At 43.1% G+C, this 20,430-nt stretch overlaps 1 protein-coding gene across 3 annotated transcripts in view; it reads right to left on the bottom strand.

Annotated features, from left to right (window-relative positions):
- The window catches only part of LOC138723156 (3',5'-cyclic-AMP phosphodiesterase 4B), a 170,661-nt gene that overhangs the window by 39,868 nt on the left and 110,363 nt on the right, over positions 1–20,430 (bottom strand). For all 3 annotated transcript variants that reach the window (XM_069862043.1, XM_069862045.1, XM_069862044.1), the window contains exons 3-5: positions 20,230–20,266; positions 20,074–20,144; positions 15,699–15,748 (exon numbers count right to left, since the gene is read on the bottom strand). In XM_069862043.1, the coding sequence (XP_069718144.1) occupies positions 15,699–15,748; positions 20,074–20,144; positions 20,230–20,266 (158 nt within the window). The remainder of the gene's footprint in view (positions 1–15,698; positions 15,749–20,073; positions 20,145–20,229; positions 20,267–20,430) is intronic.

Here is a 20,430-nt window from a genome sequence, read left to right as displayed (position 1 = left end):
ATGGGGAGAGGACGGCTACTTAAGTACTGCCTTGCAAAGAACTGGATTTACCAAATGTTGCTCAGAGAGAAGAACCAGAGCTTCAGTGGGCCTTGCAGCAAAGTGCAGAAGATGCCTTGTGAATCTTCATTCCCACAGAATAAATAATACTAACATCTCTATTCAGCTGAGATGGATCACTGCAAACTACTTGGAAGGGCTAGCTAATAAAAGGTCAGGGTCCTGAGTTATACTAAAAAAGGACTCTTACATTTATTTTGTGTGTCTACATGTGTCAGATACGCATGCACTCTAAACCAGCTGTATAAACTTCAACTTTAAAAATGCTTCCCTATAAAGATTAAAGACCAAGATTCTCAAAGCAAAGCTAACACTGCATCTTTTGCATGACAATGAGGAACGAAAAGGAGACATAAACACTAAGAACACCTTAAGGTGGCTAACAGAAACCTATCAAGCTTCCCAGAGAGGTAATTTCTGTTTCTGATCCGAAGATAAGCCTGAAGGTTTAATTGGAAATGCTAACGAGTGAGGGAAACTGGAGAAGTTCTGAAGAAGGGTTTAGATTAGAGACATCGTCTCATCTTAGGGTGGGATTGAGTGTTTTACTACAAGAGTGTTTCACCATTTCTGTAGAGTCCTGCCGCCCACGGCAGCCACATGGAGTGAGCAATACAGCGTAGCTGCCACAAATCAGAAGGGTTAAGTGACAGTGCTTTTATGGTGCCAAATGGAAGTAACAAAATGCAGGAAGCATCTTGTCAGATGTCACTTAGCAGTGATATCAAGGGGGAATCTGGGAACAGGATTTGCCTGCATAGTAGGAATTCCTCAGCCGAGAGAGTGGGAGAAGCAGAAATGGCAAGAGGGGAAGAATCTACTCTTGGCTTGTCAAATGAATGGGAAAGATTGCTCAGTTCCACCTTTATTGTGGGGAGCAAACACGAAGTTCAGCACATTATCATTTTACTGACCAGCCTTGATTCCTTGTTGCCCTGTAGGATTCCTGCCTTAATCACAAGGAGGAAAAATAAGATGCAAGAGAGCACGTCTCTTACCCAGGGTCTAACAATGTAGGTGCAAAAGATTGATAGTGTACTTAAAGGACAGATATGCAAGAAGAGTACTGAAAATGATTTTGTCAGATGATGTTTTGTAAGGAGATAAACACACACCCGAAACACATTTCTGAAGATAGATCACAACTACTAAGGCCATTATGAATTTCTAAATTAAATGAATCCCCCATCACACCTTTAGCCAATAAGCTCCCTAAAGTGCAGCAAAAACAGTCCAGAGAGCTGCAGGCTTGGGAGGGAGGTGACTATTGGTTTTGACAGGCTGCAGAAGAAAGCCTCCAGCCCAGACCTAGATCTGAGTCCCGGTACCGAAATCCAAATCTCAACTCCCCATAAACCATAGGGAACCCAAACTGTGGTTTTGTTTCTCTAGTTAAACAATGGAAGACCAGATCACAGCAAGATGAACACTTTATTGTCTGAGTAGAAAAGTTTTCTTCCTGAGCACATAGTGTGCATGTGAATGCATGAGTGTGAGAACAACACTGAAAAATTGGGATATGATTATGAAATTTCCTAGCTACCCACTTAGGATTTACCTGCACTGTGCAGTGTTTTATCTCACTTGATGCATATGGGCTGGCTTGGAGAGGGCTGGTAAGCTTATACGTGCAGGGAAACAAACTTGGATCCTGGAAGCAACATCATCCTGCTAACAAGGCGCTCCACCTAAACTAATTAGCCCTACCTTTCAACAGGCTTAATTAGGTGGGGCATCATCCTGTGCTGTTGTGGCGAGACAGCTTCCGGCTCTGGAGCTGGCTCATCTACAGCCAGTCGGAGGACTCCTGCACATTGCCACCTAGGGCCGTGCACCAAAGACGCATGTATTAGAGTGGGCACTCCTGCCTGTGTTGGCCCAGAGCGAAGCTCAGAGGTGGTGCCTCTCCTCAGCTGTCTTCATGCATATACCTGTGCAAAGTGGCATGCGTGTGTCCCTGCTGCTGCACTGAAAATTCCTTGAGAAACCACCAACAACAGACCTCAGACAAGAAAGGAACTACCTAGACAGGCCATAGTAACAATTTTAATTTAACAACCGCTCCTTGAATACTGTGTTCAGTTCTGGGCCCCTCACCACAAGAAGGATGTTGAGGCTCTGGAGCGAGTCCAGAGAAGAGCAACAAAGCTGGTGAAGGGGCTGGAGAACAGGCCTTATGAGGAACGGCTGAGAGAGCTGGGGGTGTTTAGCCTGAAGAAGAGGAGGCTGAGGGGAGACCTCATTGCTCTCTACAACTACCTGAAAGGAGGTTGTAGAGAGAAGGGTGCTGGCCTCTTCTCCCAAGTGACACGGGACAGGACAACAGGGAATGGCCTCAAGCTCTGCCAGGGGAGATTTAGGCTGGACATTAGGAAAAAATTTTTCACAGAAAGGGTCATTGGGCACTGGAACAGGCTGCCCAGGGAGGTGGTTGAGTCACCCTCCCTGGACGTGTTTTAGGCATGGGTGGACGAGGTGCTGAGGGGCATGGTTTAGTGTTTGATAGGAATGGTTGGACTCCATGATCTGGTGGGTCTCTTCCAACCTGGTTATTCTATGATTCTATGATTCTAAAGGGGAAAAAAATATCCCCAAACCTGAAAGATGCAAGGGACTAACCGTATCCTCTTTCACCATTTCCTAAGAGTTTTGCAAACCACAAACCAAAAGGTCTGTATTTGGCTCTGCAACAGGATTCAGCTGTTACTTTCATCCACATACCCATCTGGAGCCATTAAATCAGGTTTTGAACTGGCTTAACCTGGAGATAATAAAACTTACAGTCTAAATATTCTCTTAGACTACAAGTCCTTTGACTATGATGTATCAAATTCTGGTGCAGGAAATAGAAGAGGAACCTCAGAAATGAATCCTGGAAGTACAATGCACAGTACTGATCTACCTGAGAAGCTCCACTTGGCCGCTGGCATTAGATGTTATGACAAAGTTTATTAATAATCCTCAGCTCTTCATGAGACAAGTTATTCTGAAACACTAAATGAGGGTCAGAATAAAGCTACTTACGCCACCACAGCAATGTAGAACAGCCTGTTAGTAAAACCTGAGACTTGTTTACATCTCTTGCCTTGGCTGCTGGAAAGGTTACAATTTAACACAAAATTGTTCTGCATTTCTTCTCAATTTAATTTCCTTGAGGTCTTCAATGTGAAAGTAATGAATGTGGCTCCTGGAAGCATCCCAAACATTATTCATAGGAATTCCTTAAGACACATATCAACCTTTGTGTCCATATGCCCTGCTCTTGGCCTTGGAAAGATTGTGAGTACAGTTATCTGTTATGTTTTGAGCCACCACACCAGCCATTTACATGTTGTTAATTACAAAATAGAATTAAACCATTTTTTTTCGTGGCTAAATGTCATTTCTTGAATGCATTATCCTTAGGATGGAAGCTTAAAAAACTGATTTAGTTTGGAATTTTAATCTGTTTTTCTACAATAGATATTTTACATACCCAAAGGGTAATAATGTCAAACTTGCCAATTTACCTTATTTGAACCTTCTGCCCTTATTTAGCCTCTCAAAATAAATGAATAAGACTGTCATCCTACAGCTGAAACCCAGAGATATTGCAGCTTCACGCTGAGCAGAGCCACTTAAGTACACAGCACGTTGCAAAAAATGGCCTGTTTTGACATATTTGGTTTTCAAGTGATACTCTGAGTAAGCCCTATCAACTCATCTGTGATTGTACCAAGCGACACTGTGGGAAGTCAGAGCATTGCTCACTGCAGACTGTGGGTCAGTCACAGAGCAGATCCAGCAGAAACAGCTTGAACACTGTGAAAGCACATGCAATTAAAAAAAGTTGTTTCTTAATCCATGATCCTCCAGCTTTTGAAAACGCAGGATGCTTTCCATGATAAGTGAGTGTCCTTCAGACAGCTCTCTGGTGGCACACCTGGGATGTACTGATTCCCTTTCATCCACACACTGTAACTCTGAACATTTGGAGTGAGCCTCAAGTCACAAAACTAGAAATCTTCTGACCTGCTGTAGCTAAAATACGCATCATGCTAATCACCTGTATCAACCTACCCTAGTGACCAATTTCAGTTGTTCATAGGCTGTGACTCAGTGTGCTTTATGTTTACTAAACCGCACATACAGCCTTTTAGAATAATCTGTTTAAAATCAGAGAGTAAATCTCGTGGGTAAAAGGGTGGGAAGGAAGAGGGAGATGTCAGTATCCTACAAACCAGCACAACTTGTTTTGACAGCTTTTAATATTCCATATTAATCCTTTCACGTGCTGATCGCCACTCTGCCTCTGTGTCACCTTCAAACTGAGGCCATCACACACTGGTCACCAGCTTTTTAAAAAGATGTGTTTGGGACATAGGTCAGAACTGGACCATATTTTTCCCCAACATGGTCAGGGACACCGCCTCAGATTCATTGCATGGTTATTTGTAATCAGAACTGGGTAATATAGAACACCAAACACTAGCTTTGTGCTTTTTTTCTTACATCTGGATTATAGCCAGAAGGTGATTAAACCTGGAGGTCTGAATCCAGTACGACAACCTTCCTCAAACCTGGGACCCAAATCAGGGGCTTTACACTAGGGCTGAGCAATCAGGGAGCTGCCCTGAAGGGGCAGGAGGATAAACTCCAACCCTGCAAAGACAGGTAGACTTGGTAGTGTAAGCATTTGTCAAATCCCTACAGCCAGCACACGTAAGAACAGCCTTCCACTCTCAAAATACATTTAATTAAGGCCTTCAAAATATACTTATTTAAGCATCCTAAACTGAGTTCAAGGAAATAAAAATGTCAACTATACTAAAGGCACTTGTATTAACAATGTCAGTTAAAATATCAGATTAAATGGACGAGGAAATGGAAATGTTTCCCATTGAAGGTCAAATATAGGTTGGCCTGCCACAGATTATTCCAGTGGTTACTTTCTATGCTTTACGTTTTATGCTATGTGGCACATTTCAGAATTTTTCACATTTAGCAGCATAACGGAGGCACCTTGTGTTGGCCTTGACCAAGGTCTCTGCACTGTCATTCTCTGAAGTAATTAATTTTGTGAAAGAAGATTGAATTCATACAATTTCTGTAAACCATCTGATTTTAAGCTGCACATGACTTTCCATTTAAGGCAATTTGCAATAAGAGACATTCTAGCAGCATGCTAAATTGACCACATTTGGATGTGTTACAAAGGCAGGCTCAAAATGAGCAGCTGCTGCTGAAAAATGTGGTGAAAGCATCATTTTTTCTTGCATTTCATTTTTTTGTTCCTGATCTATAAAGTGTGAGTAACAGCCTTTTGGCTTTTACCTGGATAGTACATTCCCACTGTAAGTGGATGGAAGTATTTTAAAGTGTTACACAATATAGTTGAAACCCAGGAAGCTGCAAACAGTTCATGACATTTCAGTAACAGGAATTTTGAGAAATACTCTGCCCAAAGAACTTGAATTAAGATGAAGGCCCAGCATACATATTTGACTATGCTCTGGATGTGGACCATGTCCAGTGAAGTATTACTGTTAAAGCAGAAAACACTCCAGTTAGACTGGAACCTTGTATCTGGATTTCACTTCTTCAAGAAGTATCTTTGGGAAGAAAAGGAGGAGAACATTTCACAGCTATCAAATGCTAGCAAGATCTGCTACTGGCAAACCCTGTATTTGTGTCTGCTAATGTATCGCCAACCCGTGAATATTTACTTCTTTGAACCTTTTCTAGCAGGACTGGTCCCACACTGCCCTCAATTCATTGGATGATGGTCCCCACAGAGCAGATGGTTATACCACATCTTCCCAGGCTGTCCCAGACCAGCACAAGCACTCCCAGTGTGGATCCAAATGTCCTGCACTCAAGTCAGTAACACTAGGGCCACAATTTCAGGACACTCTCATAAAACTCAGAGAGGGAAGGAGGCAGGGAAGGAGGGAAAGGGAGCAGAAAGACAGGCTGGCTTTTTCACTTCTCCGAATAGTATGCTGGTTTTCCAGAGAACACAATGATTGCTCTGTGTCCTGCTTTTGTCAACCTAATATGTGGTATTAAAAGAAAAATACATAGCTTGTAAAATGTGACATTTTAGAATCATTTTGGTATTAAGTGCTAAGCTTATAAAACCTCCCTAAACACAAGCTTGCAGCATGAAAGGCCCAACTAGATTCAGCCCGTTTTAAATGAAAACATTGGGGTGTCTTGAATATGCTCTAAGTGCCCTAGCGAGCTGGATCCAAAGCCTTGTTGTAAATGCCTGGAACCTGGAGTATTTTAGATACAATAAAAAAAAATGTCTGTTTAAGAAATTTTTTTTAAGAGTGGGGAGGTGTAGTAGAGGTGGGGTATTTACGCTAGTATATTGACATTTATGCTAGCATATTGACATCAAGAAGCATAGCTCTCTTAAAATTAAATCTAAGTAAGTATTTAGTAATGAATAATGGCCACTGATCATGGCTTCTAGTAAACAAGAAAAAAAAGTATCTAATCTTGGGTCAGATCCCACTTCTCTTCTGGCTGACGAAAGGCTGTTTGCCACTGGCCTTTGACAGGCACAGTACTGAATACAAAACCAAAAGACATTAATTGTCAATTCAACATGCTGCTAGATTTTGGGGGTACGTGTGGGTATTTTTTACATTCTGAATACATAAAATGATTAACACACAACAAAGTCTATCAATGGTACCTTTAGACATGAAAATATATTCCACAGGGACAGGTGTATTTAAATGTTTTTTAAAGTCTACTGTTTAAAAAAATTAAATCTTGGTAAGTATATGTATTTTTCCAGTGAACTGAATTAGCTTAAGAACTTGGCACATTTCATTAATAACCATAAATAATTAACAGTTGTTTCCTTTCTGACAAAAGAAGTATCCCCATTATATACTACTTCAGGCTGCCATTTACAGATACTTCTTACGGAGAAAACACCATTATAATAAAATGTTTCATTAACTATTAGCGTAACATTCTTTACCAGTTGCACCATGACATTATACGTATATTAATAATCATACTCTGCTTAACTACATAAATCTCTCTCAGTCAATCAGGAGATGAACAGATACTGTTAATAAAACCCGAGGATTTCTGGGTGATTTGAACATTGAAAACAGGCAGTATGCTCATTGTTCAGAATCACCGTGTGGGAACTGGTGAGTCTAAACCATACCTCAGAATGGATGCAATTCTGTAACTGAACAGAGGGAAAAGTGCATCTGCAGTCCTTTACTCCCCTTCTTAATTCTACCTGGATTATATATTGATTTTAAAAGCTCTCAAAGTTTTAATCTTTATAATTGTTATCCTATAATTGTACAGTTAGTCTTGGTGGGCGCCAGTGGATAATGGGCAAATCAAATTCTGTTCAAGGCCAGCGCTTTGCCCTGTGTACGTGCCCCTACAAACTAGAATCAAACACTGCTAATAAAGACTAAAAAAAATTAAACAGTCAGCGGGTGTTCCTGCCCAACTACAGACTGAACAATTTGGCTGCTGACAACGCAAACACAAAGTTAGAAATACTTACATTTTAAAACACAACATGAGCGCAACTTACACTTGGAATCAGATCCTGCAGGAGAACAAAGTTTTGAACATTGGGACTGCCCAAGGACAGGCTGATGATGGCTCTGGGATTTGTGCAGTGCATTACCCTGGGAATGTCTCTGCACAGATACTCGGATGCAGCCTCTCACACTCCCATGGCCAGCTGTGTCCGGGACACAATGCTGCAGCAGTGAGCTCAACCTTGGGGGAGGAAGGAGAAACTTATATATAGCTGCTGCGGGGATGAGCTGATGGGTGCTTTCAGAAGTCCATTTCAGCTCCCGCTGGCTGGAAAATGCTGATGACATGGAAGTTAAAGGGGCTCAAATCAGTGGGACAATGAAGAACCCTACTCATCACTAAGGCATGCACAAACTATGCCCATGACCCCCCCAAAAAAAATAACTCAGCCCTCTAGAAGTTTGGTTTTGGGTGTTTTTGTTTGGTTTGGCTTGGTTTTTTTCTCAGATCACGTACACATTTCTCAAACTCATATGGAACTGATTCAGTACACTAAGACTGCAATGTCAAAAACTCACCCATAGCAGCTATTATCATTCTAAGCAGAAAACAAAAGAAATAGATTTTATCAGCTCTGATATTAGCAATGGCAAAGTCTTATTGTCTTCACTGAGGCCTTAAGCAATCCAATAGGAATGGGAGCTGACTAAAGCAACACAGGGCTGTCAGGGGTTGACCTGTGCTTAAAGAGCAGAGTGAACATGGGGACACAATGAGAGATGCCGTTATGAAGATCTCTTCTTTGCAGCCTTGAGTTTGCAGTTGCCTGGACCATTCAGAAAGAAATCATCCATCAGAGAGAAGCCCTTTTAACAACTTACAACTGTTTTTATGAGTTTAACCTACGTAGCAGGATGTGGTATCATCAGTGAAATGATAACCTCAACAAAAAATCCCAGTGGTTTGGCTCCTCAAATGTTCTTCAGAAATTCATTGCTGCTGTTGATTACAACATACCTGGTTATGTTACAAAGGAAAGGTACTCCCTCCGCCTGGGTGAGAATGGCACAGACATATATCCTCAGGTTTTCAGCTCACAGCCCCTTTGGAGCCTCTGTCTGATGGCCAGAGCCATTCTTGACACCAGACAAGGAGAACTGCAAAATCCAGAGCTGCCTTTAGCAAAGGGCAGGACAGCAGCCCAGGGAGGTAGGTATCTCCCTGGCCATAGAATCACAGTAATGAACGGATGATTTGGTCAGGCCAGAAGAGGTAAGCCTGCCTCAGAAATACTGCAGGACACGGCACAAGTGCACACGGGGAGTCCCGCTGGCATCCCAGCCGCTTGCCCCGCAGCCACAGATGGCAGCTGGGCCCCAGGGAGTGACAGGCTCCTGATGGCAGCAGCACGTGTAGCATCTTCATGTGACATCCACAGGTGGGGCGGAGGGGAAAACAGTTTTTATCCGTTGCTATGGAGTCATGATTAGCTTGTATGTCTTCAGAGACTGCCGAGGAGAAACTAAGGCTATTTTCTTATATAGATGTCATGAAATCAATCCTTACAGAATCTCTGGAGTCAAAGGCTAAACAAGTTTGCCTGAATACCTTCTGTTACTTGATACACGAATAAATTGAGCTGGGACACCTAAAATGAGTGTCATTTTTCAGACAGAGCTGATCACAAAAAAATCACTCTTTAGTCTCATTTGGAGTTGTTTATGCGTACAGTAACGTAACAGAAGTGTGTTAAATAAAATGCAGCAATTATCTTCACAGAAAATGAGTCTTGGAAAACGAGGCAAATAAAGCCCCCAAACCTCATATTGCAAAGTATAGTGACTTCGGAAGAAACTTTTCACTTATTCTTTCCAAATGCTAAAAGAAAACCTGATGTTCTTCTTTTAAAATGTATCTGCCTCTAGGTCTTTGGCACAGGTTTACTGATGGGAGGGCCGGCAATCTATTTAATGACTGCATTGACGTCAATAGCATAACTGAAATACTTACTAAGAAGCATGAGTCCAACTTTCAGGGGGTGTGTGTTCGCAGGCAGGCACAACACACGAAATGGACTCTCTGCGGGAATGAACTACCCCTGTAGAGCAAGAAACGGTCTCTGGACACTCCCGACACAGTCTGGAACTTGGTCAACTAGGCTTGCTTTTTCTGCAGGTAACTCTTCAAGTTCATTTTGAAATACACTTTTAATTTCTCAAGCACTAAGAATCACTTTACCATTCAACAGCCTTAATCTTACTCAGTCACCTCATTAAGTTGATAACTATCTAACTTCCTTTACAGTTTTGTTTAGTTTCTAAACAACATGCATCATTATAACACTGCATCCTTTAAAAAGTAATTTTCATAGATTATAATATTTATAGATAGGTCTACATCACCACCAAAATTACTGTGTACAGTCAGTCACTTTTTGGCTCAGCTATTTGGTCATAAATGGCTCCTCTTGCATGTTTGTTAAAAGCCTGAAACACTGCATCTGCTTGATTTGTACAGTCCATCTCAAATTCAAAAGGCCATGCTCACAGCAGACCAACAGAATTTCAAAATGAATCCTCTATTTCATACAAGCTCAGACCCATCCTCTGCAGGCCAAGCATAGGAAGCATGGTGCAAGCACACTAGCTCCATACTAATCACTTGGGATTTATTTGTAACCGAGAGCTGACTTTGATGCACAGGGCTTGTTAACTCCTACAAAAAGTTGGGAGTCTCACTAGCACAAGCACTAGCATCATCCAGTCTTTTGTTTATGCTTTATACAAATGTTCGTGCACGAGTCTGTGTACATCTTACACCCACATAAAAAATGAAAGAGTACAAGTTCCGAGTTCGTGTAAAGGCATGCGAGAAGTGCAGAAAAACGTGCAGATGTGCAGGAAAGCAGAGGGTAAGGCACAAGCAAGAAAAATATCAATCTTTCACTCCCATCCCCAGAGAGGAATTTTAACAAAGCTTTAATTCCATGAGCCCCAAGAAGCCTGTGTGAGACATATCCCAAAGCCTCAGGTTGCAAAGCAAATCAGCTATATAATATTGCCAGATACAGAATTTGTTGTAAGGGCAAACTATAACTATTTAATGTTGAAAGTATCCAAGGGGCAGTCAATTGCCTGCTCTTGAAAAAGGTTTTAGCAAACCTCTCCCAGCTCCAGGGAGGACACAACACTGTTTGACCCTTAACACTATGCTTTGCTCCTGTCAGCCATGGGCAACACCAAAATGCAACAGCCCACCTCACAAACCAGTAAGAGAAAACATTGTCCATTTGGGTATCAATCTTCTGCCAGGAATGTGCCAACTCTCCACTGCCCTCCTCTTCATCTAGAAGAGGTTTCTCGCTCCCTGTTGCATACAACTGATGAATCACCTTCTCTGCAGCCTCTGTGACGGCCGGGGTTCATTTAGGGCAGCACCCATGGCTAACACACAAGCTTTTAGACATGTACTGCAAAGGTAAGGTGATGGTACGAGGAGCCAGTGCTAGTCCAGACAAACACAAAGGCCAGGTACATGGTCCTTGTCACGCAAGGAGGGAGAGGCCTTGATACTGGAAATATGAAAGAACAGCACTGATCACATGCTGAGCTGAGAGACTGTGGTAAAATTGGACAATATGAAAAAATCCTGGGAGAAGTGCAAAGGAAACAAAACAGATGCAGCAAAGATAGTACCAAAATAGGTGAAAGAAGGAGAGGCTTAAACTGAATGTGGTAGCCATTGAAAGATGACTTAATTCAGAGCAGAGTAAATAAATATGGAGGAAGGAACAAAACTAAGCAGGAACCACCAGACTTGTTGCTGGTTAAATATTTTATTAGTTGAATCAGTTGGGTAGGAACTAAAGACCTTTCACTGATGTCAGGAGAGAAGAGAGCTGAACTGAGAAGAGAAGGTACTGATGGATTCACTGAGCCCAATGCAGCACAAAGGTAAATGCAAGTAACTGTGGCAGAGGCCACATTTAGAAATAAAAAAAAAAAGAGAACAGGAGAAAGAAACATCACAGACACTTGTGTCACAATGTGCTTCTATCACTGTATAACTCCACACAAGGTAGCTGGGTAGCAGTCATTTATAATCCTGGCTCTGCATTCCATAATACTACACACCGCTTTGGAAACTCTTGGTCTGAAGTATTCCCATTATCCTTCCCAGCTGTGAAGTACATGCACTGATTAAGGATTTATGTACTTTTTTTTTGCTATGGCTTCGTATTCCCATGTTATGGTTTGTCAGTTAATTCATAAATGCAATTTTGTTCGTTCCTGTGATCTGCAGTTATAACAAAATAACAGGAAAAATCTGCCAGATTTACTTCAGCTGATACCAAGGACAAAACACAGGATGTTCAATACATATTCCTTTTATGGCTATGGTTATAAGCTAAGAAAGCTCTGAAATTTACAGTGACATCAGTATCAGCTTTGAAAGCACTTTGTCCCATGAAAAAAACTGCCCAAAACTTTTCACACTTTCAAGAAAATGAAAGCAAAAAAGAATTTTGTAATTTCGACACCAGTCATTCATTTCACCACAGGCCACGGTCCTCAGTGATGCAACTCCTTGGGAGTACACTAGCAACAGATTTGGATCCTCTCAGTTTGAAGCAACTGACAAATCCTATAATACTCTAGCTGGAATAAACAGCTGGCATGAATTACTTCTAGTGCAAATGCTGAATGTAATTTGTCTCCCTCCAGGGTAATTTTACTAATGGATGCTAGTTTGCTTTAAACCTTGAGTTCTGTACTTTTCATAACAGGATATAAATCACTCCACTAGTGACAAATAAAAGGAGACATATACAAGGTGCTCATACTGATGTCAATTGACTGTGGTAAATCTATGAATCAATGTGTGACATGGGAGAGCTAAAATAAAATTCTGAGCTTTGACGACTAACCAATCTACAGAATATAACCACATTTCATTTCAAAACACATTCTTTTATCTAGAGGGATGTAACGCAGCCTGGTCCCAATCAAAACATTACTGTTTCCTTCTCCAAAACTTTCAGGAAAAACACTTGCGTCCTTTCAGACACATTGGCACATAACTGGAAGTGTTCTGACAGGAAAATCTCTCCTTCCTTTCATAATTTCCAAATCAGTAGTCATCTAGGGAAAAAAAACTGCACACACTGAAAAAAACCCCAAACCTAAAAATCTTTGTTCTTGATGCATTTAAATGGAAACTTCCTTAGAAATAATATGGCCATCATTGTTTTCTGCTTTACTGAAATGAGTTACAATACGTAAAAATAGCTGGAAATAGTGAAAGGCAGGCAATCACCAAACTGATCAAGGGATCGGCTGGACAGAATAACTATGTCCCCCACAGGAAACAAGAGAGGCTCTACAGGAATCTGGAATGCACTCTAGGCAGCAAAATGGGGCCAACAAATGCAACGAGTGAAAAAGGTCAGAAACTGAGAACAGTCCTGGCTTACATGCTAGAATAGCAGAACATAAGAAAAAAAAAAAATGGCAAGATCGAATAACATCAGCATTCCCCACTACGCTTCTGTTTTCTCATGAGGAGGATGCGAGCTGAGGTACACTACCCATCATGGAAGCAAACAGGCAGGGGTCTGGGCACTGGCCTCCCTCAGCAGAGTGTATCCCATCTTTTGGCTGTGGCTCTAGATCTTGTAAGCTACCTGTGAATTCATGAGTGTGGCAGTCTTTTCCAGAGTTTTCCTTCAATGTGGCAGAGCTCTTGTCCCTTCTCAGCAAGCTCAGTCCTGACACCCCCAGCACAGGGGAGTGATGCTATGGCAGATGTAATGTCAGGAAGGGGTTGCTTCAGCCTGGAGATGAAGCCTCGTTAGAGCTGATGATGTCCATCAACAAAACTCTGAAACTGAATTTAACTAAGAACTCCAGGCTTTTTCACTAATAATCTGTTCATTCACTAATTGGTCAATATTGGCTTCTTTCAAGTAGGAAATAGCATAATTTCCTATCAACCTTAGAAAAGTTTCTTCTTACCTACACATGATCACTATTCACTAAAATTGTAATGCTACAAACCTTTTTCTGGTTTCATTTGAAGATTCCACCTGAAGTCAGTTAAGTTACATGGTTAAGAACTCATTTACTTCAAGGGCCACAAATCTAGCCCATACTTCTCTACTTTTTACAAATCCCACAAGCTGCTGAGCTGCAGTTTTCTTCCCCAGCCCTTTGGTCACCACACAGAAATCTGCATACTGAAAATGCACCCAGCATGGCTCATTTCCACATAAGACATTTTCTTTTTTCACATCTCAGGTAAGATGTTAATGCAATTTATTTCAGATATATTCACCAATCCACATATAATTGCTAGCACTAAAACATAAAAAACAAAACTCATGATCACAAGGTTAAAAATGCTAAAAGTTGGGTTTCTTCTTAGTTGTCTTCTCTTTTGGAGCTTTGCAGGGTAGCATAAAACTTGCTCTACATTATGTGTGTCAGACTTTTTCATAGAAAAAAGAAGCAGGAATTTTCATGCATTTGGGCACTATAAGCTTGGGTTAGCTAAAAGGCTCATCTTGGAACTAGGGTAGAAAAATATCCATTAAGTTGAAAGTGATTCTTTCCATAGAAAGTGTTAAGAAAACTAATCTAAAAATTCCTGGATGGGAATTCTCTCCTCGTTACTAGATTCTGTAACCTATATAAACAGATCTCTGGTATGAAATTTTCCATGACTTTTTTCACGCAACCCACAAAATCGAAGTTTTGCTAGAACAGACTTTAAACACAGTGACAAGCTGCATTTCTACTAGCCCTAACTCAACACTGTTTACAGAAAGGAAGTGAAGAAGGCATTTAAGATCGAGATGCCCAGCTTTCTTCTGCATCAGAGGTTTTCACATCCTATTAACAAGTTTTGAGGTACTTAATCTGGAAGTGTCCAGAACTATGTCTGTCCCTAGACAGTAAATAATACACAGCATGACAGGAAATTATAGTGATCCAGGCTTCACAAACTGTAAAAATTAAGCTTATTAGTCCCTCCAAAGCATATAGTTATTAGAAAAGCTGAGTTAACCTTACAGATGGGGACTCTTCTCCTTCTCTGTGGGAGTAACCTGTAAATTAGTGCAAGAAGGGCTTGCTCTGTTCCTGAGAGAGGTCCCACAAGTGCTCAGCACTGCAAGGCTAAACCCAGGTCTAAAAATAAGGAAACATTCCGTACGTAAATGGGAGGTTGTCTTCTTCCCACCCTCAGTCCTTCACTCTATCTGAGCAGCCCCCTGTTTCCACCACAACTTCTTCCTGCCTCTACTTGCTGGGCTCCCACTGCTGCCCTCCCCACCTTGCTGTGGCACCGCAGGAAGAAGCTCGCCCCGACTCTAGTGCAGGATGTAGGCAGCGCACTGCCTGGCGCCCTCCATCCAGAGGCTTTGCTCTGTGTTATTCTCCTCTGTGACTGCAGCCAGACCTGCTTGTGCTTGTTGTGGTCTCTGACCTGACACAGGGGTGAGGACAAGGTGACAGAGGGACACGGTGTGCAGCAGGGGAGCAGACAGGAAAGAAGATATGATTAACTGCACTCCCTGACTTCTGCTTTGGTTCAATTGCTAAATGTAGATTCCAAAAGACCGAAAGCAAACAACAAAACAGAAGAAAAGCCTTCCGAGGCAGCTTAATAAAAGCAGAGGAAGTTTAACCTGAGAAAGGTTTTTAAGATTGCAATTTTTACATGCATTACACGGAAACAAACTGAAATAAACAGAATTAAAAAAAAAAAAAACCAACAGTTGTGTCTGAACCTGTTCAGTGCTTGTAGGCTGGGGCTTGTTCAGGCCTGTGCAGCACAGGGGCTCAGAACAACAGCAGTCACTGTGGCCGTGACTATCAAACCAAAATCATGTTTGGCTTTTATGCTAACATGCACGAATAAATCCAATCCCTAAACATGAAAATAACAGTATTTGGGCCTGCTGGTTCTCTTGTATTGGTTTTACACAAGTAACCCAGAAGAAGCTCTGTAAGCCTGGAATTGCACCAGAGGGAGAGGGGCAGAGAAGCAGCTGTTCGTAAAATGATGTGCAACAAGCCTTCGTCTGCATCTGACCTTGCAGGTGATTATCAAAGACACACACGTACCTTGCAGGTTAACTCTGGAGACAGGCGGCTGACTCGTTGCTGGAGATCTCCTAAGAGAGATAAAGAATACTTTATAAATAGGTATTATTTTACGATTTCAAACCCTGTTGGCACTTCAAACTGCCAGCTCTTTTTCACACTCACAAAAAAGCCCAAACCACTTCAAATTTATATGGCAGTTAATTGGCAATATCCATATATCTGATAGGAAAATCCAAAGACTTTATGCCCCCCAGCTAAGCACACGCACATGCTGAAAAGGAAAGATGTGCCCTCATCCCACACTGCTTTCACAACTTTCTGCTCAAAATATGGCTGGAAGTCAGCAAGGGCTGGTCTCTGTGGCTGAAGGGGTCAGTGGGTCTCCAGAATCAAGACCTTCTCCTGAAAAGCTTTTCCCTACAAGGTCTGGACTGAGCCCTGAAGCAATGCCAGCTACTACACCAAGGCAATGCCTTAGGCAAGGTGAGAAACGTGTGCCTTTAAACCCACCAGTTAACAGTTTGAATTGCACCTGAAAGCGAGTAAGAGGATACTGCAGTCACTAGCAAAAGCTCTGAAGCAGCTGAAGGACCTTCTTTTTTGACTAGGAGCAACAATTTCATCAGAAAAGACTGGATTTTTGAAGGACCAAAAGCTATTTGAAAAACTGGCTCAATCCAAGCAAACAGGGTCTGACTGGAAAAATGGTGAAGTATTTCTCCAAGTGTCAAAATATTTCATTGTGAGATTCGCCAAATAAAACTGTTAATTTTTCAAGCTGAAACCATAATTTACTTGGGAAAAAAAAGAAACTTCTTTTTTAAAGAAGTAAAAAAAGAGTTGACACTAAAATCAAGATCCTTCATGTTGGACTGAATGCAATTTTTCAGGCTGACCAAAAATGAAACTTGGGGCTTTTGCTTCTCTAAGAAGTTTCTGATACATTTTAACTGAAGCCAGATTTCCCCACACTCTTTCTTAGCCAACCTCCTAACCCAAGTTTTTTGAGTCAGAACAGAACTGAAACAGCCATTATTTGCCAGCTCTCCTTTGAAGCTAAAATCAAAGCAAGTGAGCAGCTCAATTCTGCTGCAATTGTAGCTCCAGGGGCTTCTTCAGAAGGGCTCCAGGAAGGCCCTGCTAACCAGCTAAGATCTGCATTAGAGTTACAGCTACAGTCCTGCTTCAAACCCTTGGCCCTAGCCTTGCAGTCTGCTGGTGGCACGTGGTCCGGCGGGGCTCCAAACCTGCTCCTGAGCAGCAGGCTCCCCTGGGCAGAGCACCCACTTGCCGGCTGGGATTTCAAAGGCTCAGCTTTTCTGGAGCGAGCTGCGGGACTCAGATGCTTCGAAGGGCTGAGCGCAGGGCGCACGTGTTGGATGCTGACTTCTCTGAAAATCTGCCCCAACCTGCCTCTGCTGAGCCTTTGAAAAGCCAAATCTTGAAATCTCTGAAAAACAGAAACTCCCCAATATGGACACCGCACTGGGGCTTCCAGTATCTGGGGAGATGTGCTCCAGGTATCTCCAAACCCTGTGCTGAGTTGCACAGACATGCCTTTGGTGGGGGGCGGGGAGGGATGAACTAATATTCCACAGGGTATTTCCCGCTGCAGAGCCTGAAAAGGAACAGCACTGCTCCCAGCATCCTCAAACTATGTCCTGGCCGTGCCCATCCTAGTTTCCACAGCAGCCAGGGCTCAGGCAACAGAGATCCAGAAATTTGCATTTTCACTGCACAGTCCCTTCCTAGACACCACCACACTCAAGCATATATAGCTCCCACTTCCAGCTCCATCTTGCTTGCCGGCAAGTGTTAAGAGGAGTAGGCGCCAGATGCTTTCTGACCATGTTCTGGGCTACATCTGCCAAACTCAGGCACTCTGAAACCATTAATCATACTCTCCTCTGTTCCAATCAGGAAACTGTCCTAAAACCCCTGATGTTAAAGTCCAAAAAACATGACTTCTACTTGGTTTTTTTTCCTCCAGCCCTTAACATTCATATTTTCCAGCATTTCTGTAAATATGCAGGACGGCATCCTCTTTTTCATTCTCAGGGCAGGAGGGATGGAAGAGAGGAAAGAAGAGGGAAGAGCAGGAGCTAAAGAAAAGCTGAGATTCTCATGATCCCCGAGTAGAAGTTTCAGTAAAATACCACATATTATGAGACATATGATAAAATCATGAGCTGGCAGCACGGCTCTAACCCAGCAGAACTGTTTGGAAAGTGTGCAGGAAGCTCTGCAGCACCTGGAAGCACATTCTGCCACGGACTTGGATGTTTGGTATATAATGGTTTAAACAGTTAATGACTTTTATTTTGGCTGGCCGCATGACTTTATACCTTAATCAAATCTGGGAATGTTTTCAAAAGGACACTGTAAGATGCCCCTGTGTCCTACAGGTTACGCCCCCGCTTCCTTCCAGCCCTGTCCAATTTCAGAGTCCTCATAAGCTGAAATGCTTGAGCTGTTCAAAAAAGCAAAACTTCAAAAAAAGGAATCTATTTCAGCCATCTGTTTTTCTATTAATCTCCATTTTGGAATGCAGCAGTTTCTTCCAATCAAACTTTGCAAACAGAAATCAACAAGAGGAAAACCATACACTCGGATAAAATACTGGGCTTTATATAAAATATAAGATTTCATTGGAAGAAGAAAGCAGAGCCCACAGTGGGCAATCGGGCGATACCACTCACATGTGCAGCAGTGAAGCAAGCCTGCAGTCCCACTGGATTTTTGCACCTTGTCCCACACTTCAGGAGCCAGCAGAACACTTGGAGGAAGCAGCGCCTGCCAGTCCAAGGATGGGATGGGTGGGTGCATACCCAACATAGCCAGGAAATAATGATGCCACTTTCATGCAAAATGGCTCTCTTGGGGCAAAACAGGCTAGAAAATGATGATGACTGGCTCATTACAAATAGCTAGGGGGAAATGGTAATTCCGGTCAAAAGTATAAAAAGGAGCTTGTTGGGTTTCTCCTGTTCAGCAGGTATGAAAAAAACACCCTTCTCTTAAGTTCAATGCATCACCTTCCCTATTCAGTGCAATTATAGTCTCAAAAAAGGCATTGTAGGAAGGAAGCACAGGCTGGTCCCCCAGGAAGCCCCTCAGTGCTGAGCTGCAGGACGCTGCTGCCTGCCCTGCTGGGGAAACCCTCACCATCCCCACAGCTTCCCTCTTGGGGTTCCCCTCCTTGGAGCTTACTGTTTGCCCATGACTGCCTTTCTTTGTGAACCACCCATGGAAATGCTGTCCAGCACCACGGCTTGACCAAACACCAGCGACGCCTTCACTCTGAGCTGCACACCTAACAAATGCCTGGGCCAACCAAGATGGCAAAAACGAAGAAGATACCACATCCCATGCACCCAACATGCCTAGGAACGCGCTGCAACTCTTCCCAAGCAGAAAAACGTCTCTTCTCAGGTTCTCTGAGCTTTTCCAATCGCTCCAGTCGGTGGCCACTAGAGGGAGCGGTGCCTGACCTGCCTATAGTCCTAGGAGTCCTGAGCGCTGGTTGATGAGAAGCTCGATAGGAGCCAGCAATGTGCACTCGCAGCCCAGAAGGCCAACCGATTCTTGGGCTGCATCAAAAGAAGCGTGGCCAGCAGGGTGATGGAGAGGATTCTGCCCCTCTATTCCTCTCTTGTGAGACCTGATCTGGAGTATTCTGTACAGTTCTGGAATCCCCAACATAAGGAGGATATGAAACTGTTGGAACCCGTCCAGAGAAGGGCACAAAGATGATCCAAAGAATGGAGCACCTCTGCCATGAGGACAGGCTGAGAGAGTTGGGGTTGTTCAGCCTGGAGAAGAGAAGGCTCCGGGGAGATCTTATGGTGACCTTCCAGTACCAGGGGCTAAAATAAAACTGGGGAGGGACTGCTTACAAAGGCTTGTAGTGAAAGGACAAGGGGGAATGGCTTTAAATTGTACGGGAGAGGACTTAGATTAGACATTAGGAAGAAATTCTTCAATATGAGGGTGGTGAGGCACTGGCACAGGTTGCCCAGGGAAGTTGTGGCTGCTGCATCCCTAGAGGTGTTCAAGGCCAGGTTGGATGGGGATTTGAGCAACCTGATCCAGCAGGAGGTGTCCCTGCCCGTGGCAGCGGGGGTCGAACTGGATAGTCTTTAAGGCCTTTTCCAACCCAATCCATTCTGTGATTCGATGCCCCTGGGGATGTGGCCTGGGGAGAAGGTGGCTGGCTGGCTCCCCCTGGTGTCCTCTGCAAAGGGGACTTCGGGCAAGCGTGGATGTAGCCCCAGGGCCGGTGTGGTCCGAGCTGGGGGGCGGCAGGTGGGGAACAGTGACTGACCCCCATGCTTAGAGCCCACCGGCCCCTGCTGCGTGTGAGCTACAAGGGAATGAAAAAAGATGCTCTTACTTGTTGGAGGTGCCGTGCAAATTGGTGAGGAGCGTGAAGTTGTTCCTTACGCTTCGTAGACTCGCCAGCACCTATGAGGGAGCCAAAACCAGAGACGTTATCTTCTCTGCCTAAAGTTTTAGGTGGGTTTTGTCTCAATCTGAGAAGCCAACTCACCTGGGCAAAAGGTGTGACGATCAGGTCATCCCCATGCCTAAGGAAAAAATGGAGAAAATGTGTAAATTTACCTCAAACAGGGCGTTGTTCGCCTCAGAGAAAAAGCATTTGACAGAGGGAGGTTTCCCTAGGCAGCGCCCATGGCAAAAAAACATGAACCCACGCAGCGTTTATTTAACACTACATAAAACCGCATTTCTA

The sequence above is a fragment of the Phaenicophaeus curvirostris genome, chromosome 8 (assembly GCF_032191515.1).
Source record: "Phaenicophaeus curvirostris isolate KB17595 chromosome 8, BPBGC_Pcur_1.0, whole genome shotgun sequence".
NCBI lineage: Eukaryota > Metazoa > Chordata > Aves > Cuculiformes > Cuculidae > Phaenicophaeus > Phaenicophaeus curvirostris.
The sequence above is the reverse complement of the archived record's forward strand: the minus strand, read 5'-3'. Positions and strand labels throughout refer to the sequence as shown.